This window comes from Nicotiana tabacum, chromosome 22, assembly GCF_000715075.1.
Source record: "Nicotiana tabacum cultivar K326 chromosome 22, ASM71507v2, whole genome shotgun sequence".
NCBI classification, from domain to species: Eukaryota; Viridiplantae; Streptophyta; class Magnoliopsida; order Solanales; family Solanaceae; genus Nicotiana; species Nicotiana tabacum.
In genome coordinates this window covers 20,454,679-20,471,981 of record NC_134101.1, presented here as the reverse complement: position 1 = coordinate 20,471,981, position 17,303 = coordinate 20,454,679, and the positions used below count along the sequence as shown (strand labels likewise).

Sequence of the window (17,303 nt, the reverse complement as noted above, 5' to 3'; positions counted from 1 at the left end):
TGGAGATCTTATGGCTAAGGACAATGCCCTCCTCGACCATAAAGTGGAACTTCTTCCAATTAAGCACTAAGTTGGTCTCTTCACATCAGGCCAACACTTTATTAAAGGAATCCCCCACAACACTGAAATCATCCATGAACACCTCAAGGAAGTCCTCCACCATATCCGTAAATATTGCCATCATACACCGCTGAAAAGTAGCCAGGGTATTACACAAACCAAACGACATCCTTGAGAACGCAAATGTGCCATACAGACAAGTGAATGTGGTTTTCTCTTGGTCTTCAGGTGCAATGAGAATCTGGTTATATCCGGAATACCCATCCAAAAAGCAATAATAACCACGTCCGGCAAGTCTATCCAACATTTGGTCAAGAAATGGCAATGGAAAGTGGTCTTTCCGGGTCACTTTGTTCAGCTTCCTATAATCCATGCATACCCTCCAACCGGTGACAGTTCTTGTGGGAATCAATTTATTTCTATCATTTGTGATCACAGTCATGCCCCCTTCTTTGGGACACATTGTACCGGTGAAGTCCATGAACTATCAGAAATGGGGTACACAACCCCTGCATCTAGCCACTTGATGATCTCTTTCCTGACTACCTCTTGCATGGCCTCGTTCAACCTCCTTTGATGTTCCACGGAGGGTTTGGCATCTTCCTCCAATATGATTTTGTGCATGCAAAAGGCGGGGCTTATACCCCGAATATCCGCCAATGTCCAACCTATTGTCTTCTTCCTTCTTTGAAGCACCGCAAGGGTGGTATCTACCTGCACATTAGTTAAGCACGAAGAGAGAATAACAGGTAATATGGAACAAGGGCCTAAGAACTCATACCTGAGGTGTGAAGGCAAGGGCTTCAACTCCAATGTGGGTGGCTTCTCGATTGAGGTCTTTGTTGGTGGAGTCTTCCGGTTCTCAAGGTCCAATGAAAGTTTTTGGGGTCCATATGTGTAGGATCCCAGTCCTTGCAAAGCATTTGCACATTCTACCAAGCCTTCCTTCTCATCCTCATCATGATTCAACAACACAACTTCCAAAGGGTCTTCCACATTAATCATAGCACTTGTGTCATCAACAATCACCTCATTCACAAGATCCATACACGAACATACTTCGTTGCTATTAGGCTGCCTCATTGACTTGCACACGTGGAACACAACCTTTTCATTGCCCACCCGGAAGGTGAGATCCCTAGCTTCCACATCAACTAAGGACTTCCATGTAGCTAGGAAAGGTCTCCCCAATATGATTGGCACCTCATAGTCAACCTCACAGTCGAATATCACAAAATCGCCGGGAAGTATGAACTTGTCGACCCGAACTACCACATCATCAATTATCCCCAATGGCCTCTGCATTGTTCGGTCTTCCATTTGCAACCTCATGGATGTAGGTCTTGGTTTCCCAATCCCCAATGTCTTGAACATAAAATATGGCATCAAATTAATGCTCGCTCCCAAATCACACAAGGCTTTGGCGAAATCGGCACTACCAATAGTGCATGGAATTGTAAAGGCACCGGGATCTTCTAGCTTTGGAGCCATGGAATGCACAATGGCACTCACTTGATGTGTCATTTTGATCGTCTCATAGTTCATTGACCTCTTCTTTGTTACCAAGTCCTTCATGAACTTGGCATATCCCGGCATTTGTTCTAGAGCTTCAACTAAAGGCACATTTATGGACAAACATTTCATCATATCAATGAATTTCTTGAATTGGTTCTCATTGTTTTGCATTGCGAGCCTTTGAGGATATGGTGGAGGAGGCCTTGGCAAAGGAGCCTTGGCTTTGGGCACTACCGGATCCGGTATGTCTATCACGTGTTCCCTAGATAGGTTCACATTATCTTGTGTCTCCTCCACGTTTTCATCAATGTCTATCCTCACTTCATCATTCATATTCTCATCATTTCTTGGCTCATTCTCTTCTTGCACAAGCACATCATCATTCATAATCTTTCTTGGATTAGAGGTACTAGTAACTCCACCTCTACCACTTCTTGTAGTCACCACCATAGCATGGCCCCTATTGTTTCCACCCTTCGGGTTTACCACCGTATCACTTTGTAGTGCCCCCTTAGGGTGAGTATTCAAGGCTTGAGAAATTTTACCTATTTGGACTTTTAAGTTGCGGATAGAAGTGTTGTAGGAGGCTATTTGGGCATCAGAGTCGGTGTTTCTTTTCATCATTTGCTTGAACATACTTTCTATTCGTCCCATCTATTGTTGGAAGAACTTTGCCCTTATGACGGATATGAAGGCGGGTTGTTGGGTTGTTGATACATTGGGGGCCTTTGAAAGCCCGCCCCCCCGGTTCCCTTAATTATTGTTGTTCCAACCCCCTTGGTTTCCATTGCCTCCCCAATTACTATTATTGTTGCCACCCCAATTGCCTTGGTTATTTCCTTGATTCCCCCAATTTTGATTGTTGTTCCCCCAATTGTTCGGATTGTTGTTGTTTCCACTATTCCAATTCCTTTGGCCTTGTTGCCCCAATTTTGATTGTTTCCCTGTGATCTCCACTGTTGTTGATTTGGAGTATTGCTCCGTTGACCTTGATAATTGTTCACATATTGAACCTCTTTACTTTGATCGTCATAAGAGTCATCTTGGTTGTACCCACTACCACTTTGCTCAAATTGATCCTGATTGTGTTGAACTTGTTGACCTCTTTGTCTCCTCTTGTTAACCATTACATTCACTCTTTCCATGTCATTTACTTGCTTTGGCCCCTGAACCTGCTAAAGTTGTGCCCTTGCTAATTGATTCATGGTAGTTGTTAACTCTGCTATGGCTTGTCTGTGATCATGAAGTTCCTTGTGAAGGTGGATAACATTAGGGTCACCCTGAGGAACATTGGCCCAACTTTGCCAAGCTGAAGAGGTGTCCGCCATCTCATCTAATATTTCACATGCTTCTAAATATGGCGTGTTCATGAAGTTACCCCCTGCGATCTGATTCACCATACACTGGTTAGTTGTGTTGATACCCCTATAAAAGGTTTGCTGGATCATTGCTTCAGTCATATCGTTGTTGGGACATTCTTTGACCATTGTCTGGTACAGTTCCCAAATCTCATGTAACAGTTCATTTGGCTCTTGTTTAAAAGCAAGGATTTCATCTCTCAATGTTGCCATATGTCCCGGAGAAAAGAACTTTGCTATGAACCTCTCGGCCAACTCATCCCAAGTGGTGATGGAATGGTTGGGTAGCCTCTCAAGCCAATCCAAAGTCTTCCCTCTAAGTGAGAAAGGGAAAAGACTTAACCTCAAAGCGTCCTCAGATACATTCATCTGCTTGCTCCCCCAGCATGCATCCACAAAACCTTTGAGATGCTTATATGCATTCTGATATGGAGCTCTGGTGAAGAAACCTCTTTGTTCCAAAAGAGTAAGCATGACATTGGTTATTTGAAAATTGCCCGCCCGAATCCGGGGCGGAATAATTGCACTTGCGTAGCCTTCATTGGGCAACACCCGGTGTGCTGCCCTTGGAGGAGGTGGGGGGTTGGAGCGTTATCATGAGGTGGGCGGCCTCTTCTTTGTACTTGAGGTTCAAGATGAACCTCATCCACTTCATTTTCATCTACCTCCTCCCCCTGAGGAATATGTCCAAGGGCCTCGTTGAGAGCCATTTGGTACCTAAAAGCAATTGACACACAAAAATTAGAAAAACGGAAGGAAAGAAAAACAAAACACACAAATAGTTAGATATATAGCTAAGATCATCTAACTCCCCGACAACGACGCCAAAAATTGATCGGGTCCAAGCCTGCACTACTATTGAGTAGGGAGGATGGTCGATGCAGTTTTACCCAACAAGGTCGGGATCGAATCCACAGGGAGTTAATAGATTTGGAATTAGGTTTATATCTAAGTCTAGATGCGTGTTTTGTTCCTAATTACGCTTCCACACATTTTGGTTTTGATTCTACTTCTAATTCTATTCTATTGTATGCAATGATTAAAGCTAATTAATATTTTTTTTATGTAGGTTTTCAAGTGTTTAAAAGGACTAGGGTAGTGACTTCTACCTAGGTGGATATCTAACGGGTAGTAAGAATCTAGGGCAAGCTTGATTAATTTAGGGTCGTAATATAGCTATCACACCCAAGTACTCACTCTATACCTCTCGATAGTTTGAGTGATTTTGCCCAATTTGGCTTTCTCAAGTCCAAATGGGTATTCATGCAAGTCACGTGATATTAGCTCAAGTCGGGTATTACTATCTCTAGGTTTAACCCTTTAATTGGGGCTATCAATTTCTTGAGTTCACCCCAATTTCTTGTTAGCCTAGTTTTCCTAGACTTAGTCCCTCTTTCTCAAGAAGAGACTAAGTCATAAAGGCATGAATCAGTGTTTGCAACCACTAATTCTACAATTCTAACAAGAACTAGTCTAAATATCACTAACCCATAAACATTCAAGCCCTAAAATTCAGTACCCATTAAATACCCACACTAGGGTTGGGTCACAACCCTAGCTATGGGTCTAGCTACTCATAGAAATAGCAGAAATCAAAGATAAAAAGAAGATAAAATTCATAATACTAGATTAAAAGATGAAAATCTAATGTTATAAGGTGAATCTAATATAAAATTGCCCAAAAGGGAAGTTCCAGCCGTCTCACGTGCTCCGAAAATACACCACACTCTAAAAATGATAAAAAGTGTTATCTATACTAAGCTAAAATTTTCGGATAAAAATACCCCTACGGAGGTTACGCGGCCCCGTAATTCTGACCGCGGCCGCACTCTTGCTTTAGCGGCTGCGTAATTCTGATCGCGGTATGCATTCTTCACTTCTGGATCTAGGTTGAGCATGGTTTCATGGACCGCATAATTTCCATCGCGGTCGCGTATGAGACTTCTGCAGCCGCATAATCTTGACGCGGACCACCTTGTTTTTGCTTAAAATGTAAGCTCTCTGAACCTCAGCAACTGCGGTCCGCATAATTCCAATCGCGGCAGCGCAGGTACTTTCGCGGTTCGCATTCATGTTTTGGCCCAAAAATCCATCTCTCTGAATCTTCCTTTCGCGGACCTCGAAATAGTGCTCGCGGCCGCACAATATTTGTGCGGTCCGCGTTTCACATCTTTTGGCCCAGTCTTGGTTTTTGTTCAAGTTTTGACTCCTTTATGAGTTAATTATGACTTCTTTGACTCATTTTGAACAATCCCTGTAAGCAAGCATATTACATTACTTTTCGGGAATACCTTCATGCATTGTTTGCCCTAAACACTAAGTAAAAGAGAGCAAATAATAGGTTAAAATCCCTACTTATCAATGTGGTAGACGGACCATTTTCCACAAGAACATAACCTTCTGGCTTTATTTTCGGTGTGTTTATTATTCCCCCGGTTGTGATGGATAAAGGTGCGAACTTCAAAAATATTTCGCTCGTTGCAAGACTGCAAAAATGAATGCTAATGTGCTCGCTTCCTGTATTTCTCAAATCTTTTCATTGGTATTGGCATAAATTCAACACCCCTTTCCATCAATGACGATGCACCTCTAGCCCTTTCAACAAACCTCTCCGCCATCTGTTTGAATGACATCTGCACCATGGCAGTGACAGGCAATCCTCATGCAGACTTCAATAACCCGTTGAAAGACTCTAACACATTTGTAGTCAGAATTCCCCATCTTCTGCCACCATCCGCATGCAAAGTCCACTTTTCAAGCTCATGTCGCATCAACCAACGATAGGCTCCCTCGTCTTCCTGCCAGATAGATTCCATGCGCCTCCTGAATTTACACTCTTGGTGATCTGTTGCAGCCATCCATATTAAATCATACAAATCCTTATTGGGATATGCCTTCTGGAAATTGGCCTTCAGGTGCCTTACACAGTGACGGTGGTAGGCATACGGTTCCTGCCATGCACGCAAATTCTGTACAAAACTTAAAATACTACCATGCCGATCAGATATTAGACAAATACCTGAACGCTGTTTGATAACGTGCTCTTTCAAGTGGTTCAAAAATAGTGTCCACGTCTCTTGTCTTTCATTGGCACAAATAGCAAAAGCTAAGGGAAATATACTTCCATTAGCATCTACTGCAAGGGCGATCAACAGCTTAATATCATACTTTCCATAGACATGAGTGTCGTCTATGGATATTACCGGCCGGCAATGCAGAAAACCATCAATTGCTGGTTTAAATGCCCAGAACACATATTTGAATATATGTTCTGGTATTTCCGGACTCCGCTCAAGCTTCCATTCAACAACAGTCCCGGGGTTAAAGTGTTGCAATACAGCCATGTACCTGGGTATTGATGCAATGAACTTATCTCAGTTACCATAAACAATTTCAAACGCATGTTTGCGCCCGAGAAATGCCTTTCTTTTGGTAATGGTGCACCCATATTCCTGGTGGACGTGCACTCTTTGATCTCGTACCTTATGGACGCTTCAATTTATGGAATCAGGACAAGAGAAATCAAGTCAACATCCAAGTTGAAGTGATTCCCACTGAATGTGTCCATTTCACAAGTGTGGGTGCCAATGTATTTACCCACTTTTCACATACTTGTTTTCTTCTTGCTCGCGCGCAGCATCCAATGACAACCCGTAAACCATCTACGACAAACAACCTTGTATATATCCGAAGTTGACTCCCATACCATCATCTCACGACACTCTTTTACGCTGTACATTTTCGTCGCCCTGCTTAGGTGCGATTTATCAGGAAAAAGCATCCCCTTTGCCAGCTCCGTTTGTCTAGACTCATCCCACATTGCTATCTAAATTTCGTCAGTATCCCTTGTGAGGGCATCCACATCCGGCATACTTGGCAAATGATCAAGGTAGGGAATCTCCCTTGAATGAAACAGTACATGGGACTCGTACACTCTTGGTCTAACGGGGGGTGGAGCATGCTCCCTCGTCAAATCAGGTCCAGCATTCTCTTCCTCCTCATCACCACCCTCATCAGGGAAGGGTGTGTCATCTCCGGACTTATCAGCATTGTTGTCATAATCACTGTTCTCTTTCTGACTCTGTGCATCTGCCAGATCTCGATTAAATATGTCGTCTTCGGGCAATTGAGTCAGGACAAGAGGTTCAACTTGCTCGTTTTCACTGCACAAACAACAAAATAATGAGCTACTCAAATTGTCAATCATTTTACATATAGCTATATCACTTCACTTACAAGTCGTAATGTGTTGACATCCCATGATGGACATTATCCTGTTGGTGATGACTCCCGGATGGACCACCATGATCCAACACACTAGAACTATGCATATTCCAACTGGGCGTGGGTTTATAACTTGTAAAATTCATATCTGGCTGGTACCCCCTGTGGAATATATGAGTGTTAATACAAACTCAATACAACAAAAATAAATATCGTAACACAAAAGGAAAATTGAAGTTTACCACTCGTCTTGTGGATTATGTAAAGTAGGAGAGAAATTATTTCCTCGATCCTCATTCGCCCGTGGAGATAAGTTTAAATCAGGCCAAACTCTTTCAGCCGGAACCTGTTCGGCAAAAACTGCTCTAGAATAACCACCCAATGACTAAGGGTTATCCCTGCTTTGCGCCACCTCATTATTGCGAACGTCTTCAACATTCACGTACATTTCCAATATTTTTATCAAAAGAAATTCCTGGTATTCATCCGGAGTCCTCAAAAAATCACTCAAAGTTTCATCATCCTCGATGTTAAACTCAGCGTAACAAGCAACCCCTTGCGGAGTGACAGAATACGGATATCTTCCGGTTACTTTAAGGTTCACCGAACGTTTGCTCACACTCATTTTGTTACACAACAACGATATCAGTCTATCGTACTCCATTGTAAGTGGCAACTTAACATGGCAACTTAACATGATACTGTGGAGATAAACTATAGCTCACTGAGTTATTCGCCACCACAACCTTACTCCCCAATATAATGAAACCCTTACTTTTTGCTCTTCAGACATTATGACAAAATGCTTGAGAATTTAACAAGAAGAAAAATTTAACAGGAGTTGAGAATTTTTGTGAATGGATTTTTGCAAAATCCTTAACGCCTTTAAATAAGGCAATGCTCAACTCGGGGTGTCAAATTTTTTTAGATATAGCCCATTTGAATTATTGTTATGTCAGTTAAGCGCATAAGAGTTATTGGTGGGCCCATAAAATATGTATAGCACCGTTTATAAAGGTTCTATACCTGCCAGTCTAATCAACTTCATGTATAGCGCCCTTTTAAAGAGCGCTATACCTTAACGTTCAAAACGGACGTTAAGGTATAGCGCCCTTTAAAAGGGCGCTATATATAGTTTGGTCACATTGTTTTTTCACTCATTTCGATCATTTGAGTCTAAAAAGACCACATTTAGGTTCATGATAGAACATTTAGGCTTGGACACATGGTATTAATGGCAACATTAAAATCATCTCAACTACTTTCCATCCACAGAACTGAAACCACAAGATCCCAAAATGTCTTCTCTACTGGGATAGAGAGGTCATTCAGTCGTCTTTATCAAGTCCAGAAGCATCCTTGCCACTTTGATGATATAGGTTGGCCATGCCCAGTGATGACTGATGACCCTTCATTTTTGGTAAAAATGATAACATTAGATGTTAAAGAAACAGAAAGTTCAAAAGAAGCTGAAATGTTGGCAGAAGTTAGAGGAAGCTTTTCCGTTTAAGTCTACTGGAAGTCCACAAATGCAGGGAAACGAAAAGATCAATGATTGCCGAGAAAAGACCATAATGTCACAATAGGCACATGTCATCTACAGTTACGTAATTACATTCCCATTTACATAATGACCAACCATTACAAAAAGTTTCTTTGTTGTTAAGTAACACCTTATAATGGTTTATTGTCTAATTAATGCGTTATTAGTTCCTTAATTTACTATAATATCATAGCATAATCTTGGTTATTCCTGCGTGTCATTCTCTCTTGGAGCCATTAATGCAACATCTTTGTTACAGTACTTGGTGTATTTGTGTTAGGTAGGTTTGCTATAAACGTATAATGCATTTAATGGGGTCTCCATCAACCATTAACTATTGGGTTCAAGGGCTGGTATGTAAGATACATATTCGTAGGGTATAGGAAAAGGAATTTCCATATCAATTAAGACCTTTGGATTTGAAGCTCAATTATCACAATATTTGGGATTCCCTCTGCTCCAAAATATAAGTCGTTTAATTTGGTTTAAGATAGTTGGCATTCTAAAAAATAAGAAGTCATTTTGTTTACCCGAAAAATCGGATAACGTTAAATTTAGATATGGTTCTAAGGGTATGCGAATCCCTTTGATACAAAATGACAATACAGGTATTTTTGCTATAAAATGGGAATGATGGACGGAAAGACTGAAATGAGTTAGAAAAACAAGCACAATGAAATCTTAATGTATCTTGGAGAACTTACCTCTATTGCAGTCTATCCCCCTTTTTATAGTAGAGGATCACTGCTTTATCTATAACAACATAATAAAATAATACATATAGTGGAGGACCCATGATGATTTGTCTCTTCCTTGATTCTCGCCAAAATTCTCTCCCTCGGTGCGGTTGTTACGGCTCTTGTCTGCGAGCTTGGCACTGGCTCGAGCTCGGTGTTAGGTCGAACCCTCAGTCTTGGTTCGAGCTCGGTTCTGCCTTGGGGCATCGATATTCGGGGCCTGTGTCGATCGGTGTTGCCCCGTAGTCCGATTCGGACACGGGCTCGATAATGATATCGAGTTTTGCCGTTTATAGCGCGAAGCTCGACGTCCCTACTTCGGAATTCGTCCGAGCTTGTCATGTGGATACCCTTCGATTGAAACATCATTGTCTCGACCGGTCTTTATGACTGAGAATCGGTTTTGACCATACAAACATTTGTTATTGTTCCAATTAGTGGGGTGTTAATTATATATGAGACATTTAAGAAGGAATATGAAGATAGTTTACACAAATTCTCTTATAATTGAGACTATTAAATGTTTTTGTAAGGAATGTGCAGCATCCATTTTGGACCTGAAGTACTATCATGTACTCAAAATGAGGAAGACCTGCATCAGAGTCTTGAATTGATAGTTATGATATATAGGGTTTCCTTGAAGATTTGCAGTCAATATAATAGCCTATTAATGTGAAAATATAAAAGGTATAGAAGGAAGATCTAGCATTTTACGAAAACCTTGCCTAACGTATATATTTTGGCCCGATCTTCGTTTATTCACACTTACACTAGAATAGTTGAAAAAATAGATCAGACGATTACTACTAGTCTCCAAGGTGAAGAAAAGCTTCAATCTTGATGGTTTTTAGGTCTTGATACAGGTCCGACATATTTATATGAAAATATGGGATAGCTTTTTTTTCTTCCACAACTAAGAATAGTTACAACTAACGGAATTCACTGAGCACCAACGTCAAGAACCATTATAGGCTAGGCTAATCTTGAATTGTATTTTGCCAGCTTGTCCTGATATCTCTATATATCTAATGCAATAGCCCACATGGGCCTCTCTAAATTTTCTTGATCACTTATTAGTTACACAAAATAGCAAACAAATTAAAAATACTCGCATTTTCCATCTATAAATTCTCACTCAGTTGTTCATTTCCTTCACCAAGTAATCTCTTAGCTCTAGTATTACACACAAGCACTTCCCACGTACATTTTTTCACTAATCAAATGGCGAAGGCTACTGCATCATTCATCGTCCTTCTCCTCACTTTGAACATTCTCTTCTTCACAATGGTTAGTTCAACTTACATCCCATGCCCACCAAAAACAAGGAATCACCCCCATCCCACTACCCCATCATCCAAGGGTTATAATAAGTGCCCAAAGGACACACTAAAATTGAAGGTGTGTGCCAATTTATTGAATGACTTGGTGCATGTTGTTATTGGAAGCTCATCAAAGAGTTCATGCTGCTCTCTCATTGAGAATCTTGCTGATGTCGATGCTGCAGTTTGCCTTTGCACTGCCATTAAAGCTAAGCTCTTGGGAACTAACCTTGATACTGCTCTTTCCCTCAGCTTATTGCTCAACAATTGTGGAAAGACTGTCCCTAAAGACTTCCAATGCGCATAAACGGCCATTCTCTATTTTCGTCCGACCCCAACTTGTTTGGGACTGAGGCATAGTTATCTTGTTGTGTTGTTTGTTTTCTCTATAAGTTTTTTGTGTGAAAAGTACTGACAGTGTAAAAGATTTTTCACACTATCAGTACAGAGTGTGTTTATGCATGGTTGCTTATTTTCTCAGGAGATATGTGAAATTATTCTATTGCTTAGAAGGAAGCTGGCTCTGCTCTTCTTCTTTTCAATGTGTTGTATCCCATTTTTATTTGTAATAAGATGGTTATCTTCTCATTAAGGAATTATATTATGTTTGATCTCGGGAAATCAATTATTGAGAAGGTATTGATATTAAGTTTTTTTCTTTCAGCAGTGTGACAATTTCATCCTTTTCATCTGCCAATTTGATCTTTCCTTTTTCTTTTCCTCTCTTTTAAATTTGTACCTAGAAAGAATACTAAAGTTTTAAAACTGATTCATGAAACAACTCTAAATAGTTACGCATACTTCTTTTGATTTCACCCAATACTTAACTTCTCGTGCGAATACTATCAAGGTGTGGTGGGAAGGTTGAGATCCCCCATCCTTAATTAGAAGTTTCGGATTTGAACCATGGGAATAGAGAACTTCCTGGCAGGGAGTGTACGGAATAAAAACCCAGTCATGAGAATTGAGTAAGAGAGGTACAATTTGAATTGGAGAATGTTAAAAGCAAAAGGCGTCGGACTTAGTGATAGAAACATCAATGACATAATCGCAAGTACAACTAAACTTTAGAAATTGAGGCTCATTTGCATGTGACCAACTTTAATGACCTTCAACTACTGATAGAGGGCTAATAAAGTTAGATAAAATGTGATGTTCATCTCTTAGATTTATGTTTATTCCTTTCACAAGGAATGAGAATTGAGAATAAGATGATAAGTCCTTTGCAGAGAAGAGTAATTCAACCTGAACCTTTATAATTAAGTTTTATACATAATGGATAGGCAGGATCCAATATTATCTTCCACATTCCAAGATGGCATTTCAAAAATTCAAAAAGATGAAGAAAAAAGTAAGAAAGAATGTCACTAATTTCTTGGAAAAAATTTTACAGAACAAAACCAAAAATCCTACAAATGTTATCAGGGTTGTGTATGGAATTGAGGCTGCTGTCCTCTGATTTGTGTGCGAGGATTCATATGGCTGAAGTTAAAGTGCTCATGTAATTGCTGGCTAGGACTGTCTGGTGTAAGAAGCTGATCCCCTGCCCCCATTCCTACATACTGTTGCACCACCAACACTGAAACAGCTGATGCAGAATCTGAGGATGCTAACAGATCCCCTATTGCACCTAGCTCTGGGCACTCACTCCAGTCAGTAAGTCCTGCTGTCAACGGCGATATAGTGCCTTGTCCTCTACCAACTATGAACAGGTCATGTGAGTTATCTATTGTCCTTATTGCTGCTACTGTCTCTTCTCCATGATTCACTACTCTTTCAATGTATACAACTGAATCATCATTAGATGTTCGTGCCCTGAACTCGCTAACATAGTCCTCGTCCAGTTGTTTTTCTCTGTCGTCGTCTGTTACGACTGTTAGTACTCCTGGATCATTCATACTACTCTTTCTTGAATCAGATCTTGTTGCTTCAATTGCAGCTTCTCCAGGGAGGAACCGCATGACAGTGAGGTTGATCCCGGGATGTTCCCTCATTCTTAATCCATAGGACAATGCTTCACGATCATCTGGTCCACCAAAGAATAGGACGGCGACATGGTGAGATACCTGGTTAGCAGCCAGCCTTGTGGATCCACTTAGTCCTCTGTCAACAAGAATACCAACAGAACAAGGTGCATTTGCTAATACATTCTGGTTTATAGTTCGAAAAGCTGGATTTGTAACTTCCATTCCGCCATCAACTGTTTGTTGCTTGTGAAATGGGACGATTAGGAGCGCCACTCGCTTGTCCTCAGCCACTGTGCAGATGTCTTCGTGCATAGTGGAGTAAGGGGAGATGGCAGTGAGAGGTTGCACGGAGACACATCCAACGTGCTGCTCAAAGTTCTCGAATGCATTGATGATGTGATCTGATTGAGCTTGAGTTCTGTTAAGTGCTGGCCTGCCGGATTTTCGCGTATTATGGACGATAAGCATGGCAGATGAACGTCCAGTGAGCTCGACAAGGTGAAGGACGTAAATACCTATTGGAGATTTCTTGGTGGGATACGAGGCTTCAAGAATATTGATAATTGTTGGAACATTTCTTGGTGTGTGGATGCAAACCAGTACCCTGAATTCGCTATCTGGCTTTGTACTTTGTACCGTTCTTCTTTTATATGGCACAAACTTTCTTGCCGGCTTGTAAATTATAGTCACAATTGGGATGATACAAGCAGTCATAAGCACAGCTACCATGACCATAATTGCAAATGATTTGTCATCAAGAACCTACAAGGATGCATTTAGGTTAATGTTGCAAATAGTACTAATTAATTTCTCTGTATGGTATGTCAAGAAGAATAATAATGTACCTTTTGGTCTTTACCAACATTGATCACAATCATCTCAATGAGTCCTTTGGCATTCATAAGAAGACCAAGAGTAACGCCTTCATAAAATGGCATTCTGTAATAGAGAGTTACAAGGACTGTTCCAGCAATTTTGCCAGCACAAGCTAGGACTATTACTAAAGCTAAAATGGCCCATGTACCAACTCCATCAATGGCACTAATCTCTGTCTTGAGACCACTAATGGCAAAAAAGAGAGGCAACAAAAGACCTGAAACAAAGTCCTCTAGCCTTTCAATAAGTGTCACACCAAGTGGACCATTAGGAATGACCAATCCAAATATGAAAGCCCCAAAAATAGAATGCGTTCCAATTGCATCTGTTATGAATCCACATATCATAACTCCAGTGAGAATGAGACAGATAGAGAACTCGCTGATGGATTCGCCTTCTGGAGTTCGTCTTATCATCCATCCAACTAAAGGCCTAACAATAATAACGCAGAAAACAACAAAGGCTGCACTTGACAGAATCACCCAAATTGAAGCCAAAGCCATATTATGATTCTCAGAAAAGGCAATGGCAAATGCCAAGAGAACCCACGCAAAAATGTCATTAATAAGAGCAGCAGACATGGCTATCCTACCAATTTCAGTGTTGATAAGTTTCAGCTCAGCGAGGATTCGCGCAAGAACAGGAAATGCAGTGACAGAAAGTGCAACTCCAAGGAAGAGTATGAAAGTCCCTTGTTTTGTATCTTGTGAACTCTTATGCAACATAAAGGAGAATGAAACTCCTATAAGAAATGGCACTACCATTCCTGCTAGAGCTATAGGTATGGCTTTTTTGCCCGTTCGACGAATAACAGCAATGTCCATTTCTACTCCAACCAGAAAAAGAAAGTAAAGAAGGCCTATATTTGCCATTGTCTCAAGAACCATCACACTTCTTAGAGGAAATATTGTATCAGCAAATTTTTTACTTCTTCCTAATACTGATGGCCCCAAAATTACACCACCCTGTCACCATTTAAGACAACATTAGTCTACTTAATCAACAAATGTAACAAGAATTTGCTACCTTCCATAGATGCAGATTTACACATACGAACATCCATCATTTTTTTTTATGACAAATTGACATAATAAAGAAAAAAGAACAATCTTTAAATTTGGCCTAGACCAACATTATATTCTTTCATAGTGTCTTTAATCTTCTAAGAAACTTGATCTCTTCTTTGATCTTACATGTAAAATTCTAATTAACGTACATCTTGATTCCTCCATTTATAGGGTAACCCGGTGCACAAAGCATTCTGCGTTCACGCAGGATTCGAGGAAGGACCGTACGCCAAAGGGGTGCGATGTAGGCAGCCTATCCTGATGCAAGCATCAGTGGTTGATTCCACGGCGACAACTTGACTCTTCCGTTTATGCTATGTTAATTTGCCCTTATACGTAAATATGCATGCGATTTTTTCATATGAAATGATCATGACAAATGAGAACAGAAAAAATGTACGTAACAATATATGTTGGAAAACACAATGAAACTTACGAGGATCTCAGCGATAACGCGAGGTTGACGAAAAGGTTTCAAGATAAATACGAGAATGCGAGTCATGACAACAACTAATGTCAATTGCAAGATGAAGAGTGGCAATGAATAATCAAGTGGATTTTCGCCCTGCCATATACCATTGGTCGTTATCATAGTTGGAGCATAGCATACTATATTCTCCTCTGTTTTGTTTCCAACTGTTACTACCTCACCTGCCATTTTGCCTCTCCAATATAATGTTTTCCTTAATCTAAAGAATCCACAAAATTATAATGTCTTAATTAGGTCGTAAACCATCAATCATCATGAACATGCATGGCTACGTGTAGAAAATTCAGCATTTGATTGCTATCTGAAAATTAGACTTCCATCAAAGAAGAAAGGAAAAGAAAAGAAAAGAAAAATCTGAAAGTTTGTCAAGTACAGAGAGAAAGAAAAAAGGGAGAAAACAGAAAGAAAGTTTTACGGTCGAATTTGGAGGAGAGATAATTGGAAATTAGGTACCGTTTCAGCTGGTAGACTCACTCGTTTTAGCGCTACATCTTCTATGGTCCACAGTTACCAGGGAGAAGTCTTTTTTTGGAAAAGAAAAATAAAAGCTCTAAGAAGGTACAAGAAATGATTTTCTTTGACCCGTTACAATTTAAGAAAGAAATGATTAATCTACAAAGATTTTGTGTTTTATTTATTGATTCGTGTGTTTTTTATATTTTTTCTTAAGAAAAAAGATCATATAACCAAAAGAACATTTGCTATAAAACCAGCCTCTTCAAAAGATTAAAGAATTGGAAATTTAAATAATTATGAAATCCGGCGGTACATGTTACTCCACTTTGTGTCACCATTAATTTTGTTCATGCTATTTGAAGTTTGAACTCTCCCTTCAAGATTTAAAAGATAAATAAATAAATCATAAAATAAAACAAAAATAGAAATTCCAATGGTGTGATCAATGGTCAGTAGCTAGCCAATCCATCATTCACCGGCTAGACCAAAAAGGGTCCCAATTTACGTAACATTTTTCGTGTTTTTGAAATTTAAACTTCTTAATTTTGACCATGTATTTGGACATAAATTTTTTTTAGTTTTTCAAAATAAAATTTACATATTTAAAAATTATTTAAAATTATTATAAGTCACAATAATTATTAAAATATTTAAAAGGCATTTGAAAAAAATACGGTCAAAGAATAATTTATTTAAATGGCAGCCTGGTGCACTAAGCCCCCACTATGCCTGGGGTCCGGGGAAAGCCCGGACCATAATGGTCTATTCTACATAGTCTTACCTTGCATTTCTGCAAGAAGCTATTTTCACATCTCGAACTCATGACTTTCTTGTCACATGACAGCAACTTTACCAGTTACGCTAAGACTCCCCTTCCAAAGAATAATTTGTTTGACCATAAAAATTCGAACACCTTCATATAATAAATTGCGACGGAGGAAGTATAATCTTTATTTCCTAAGTTAGTAGATAGACTGTTATAAACGCCGCAGGCGGATATACTTCCATAATATGACTTGAAACTATGGGTGTTTAACGGGCGGGCTGGGACGGGCTGGACACAAAAAAAATCAGTCCGTCCGTTTAACATTGCGGGCTGTATTTTTTCGGGTTTTTTTTTGTCCGTCCGGGTTCGAGTTTAGCGGGTTGTTAGCAGGCTGTTAGCGGGCCGTGAATTTTTTATTTTTTTTTAAAGTAAATTTCGTGTTTCTTATTCAATGTTATTGATACTTAAGTGTTTGCAAACTTTTAAGGCTTAGAATTAAACTTTGAAGTTTAAAATTTTAAATTTGAAATTTAAATTTTATAATGTTAAATTAAAATTTGAAAGTAAGTGGCTACAAAAAATTATTTAATAAGACCTATATGTAAGGATCAAGCTCCGAAAACTTTCATTTGATATTTTTATTGAATAATATATAATACTTCAAATTCAGTTGCAAGTTCTTTTTTGATTTTGTTATTTTTGAACTTGCAAATTAAAAGTTTACAACAATTATAAAAAAACAAATAGTACATCACATGCTTTGCATCATTTTTGTAAGTTAATCCATGTCAACATGAGATTCTTGATTTCCGGCATTGGTTGAATCAAAACCATAAATCATTATATCTCCAATTTCTTGGTCCTCCGCTTCATCTACCTCGTCATGCCCTTGATTTCGTCGTTATGATCTTATCCAATCTCTAAA

General features: G+C 39.6%; 2 protein-coding genes across 2 annotated transcripts; one reads left to right on the top strand and one right to left on the bottom strand.

Annotated features, from left to right (window-relative positions):
- Positions 1 to 10,603: 10,603 nt before the first annotated feature.
- LOC107812629 (cation/H(+) antiporter 15-like) lies at positions 10,604 to 15,540 on the bottom strand. Its single transcript, XM_016637775.2, has 3 exons — positions 15,103 to 15,540; positions 13,569 to 14,564; positions 10,604 to 13,485 (listed from the first exon to the last, which is right to left on the bottom strand). Exons 1-3 carry the CDS (start codon positions 15,322 to 15,324, stop codon positions 12,178 to 12,180), a joined length of 2,526 nt encoding a protein of 841 aa, XP_016493261.1. The 5' UTR covers positions 15,325 to 15,540; the 3' UTR covers positions 10,604 to 12,177.
- Positions 10,659 to 11,063, top strand: LOC107812631 (14 kDa proline-rich protein DC2.15). The gene has a single exon (XM_016637776.2). The coding sequence runs from the start codon at positions 10,659 to 10,661 to the stop codon at positions 11,061 to 11,063; it is 405 nt and encodes a 134-aa protein (XP_016493262.1).
- Positions 15,541 to 17,303: the final 1,763 nt, after the last annotated feature.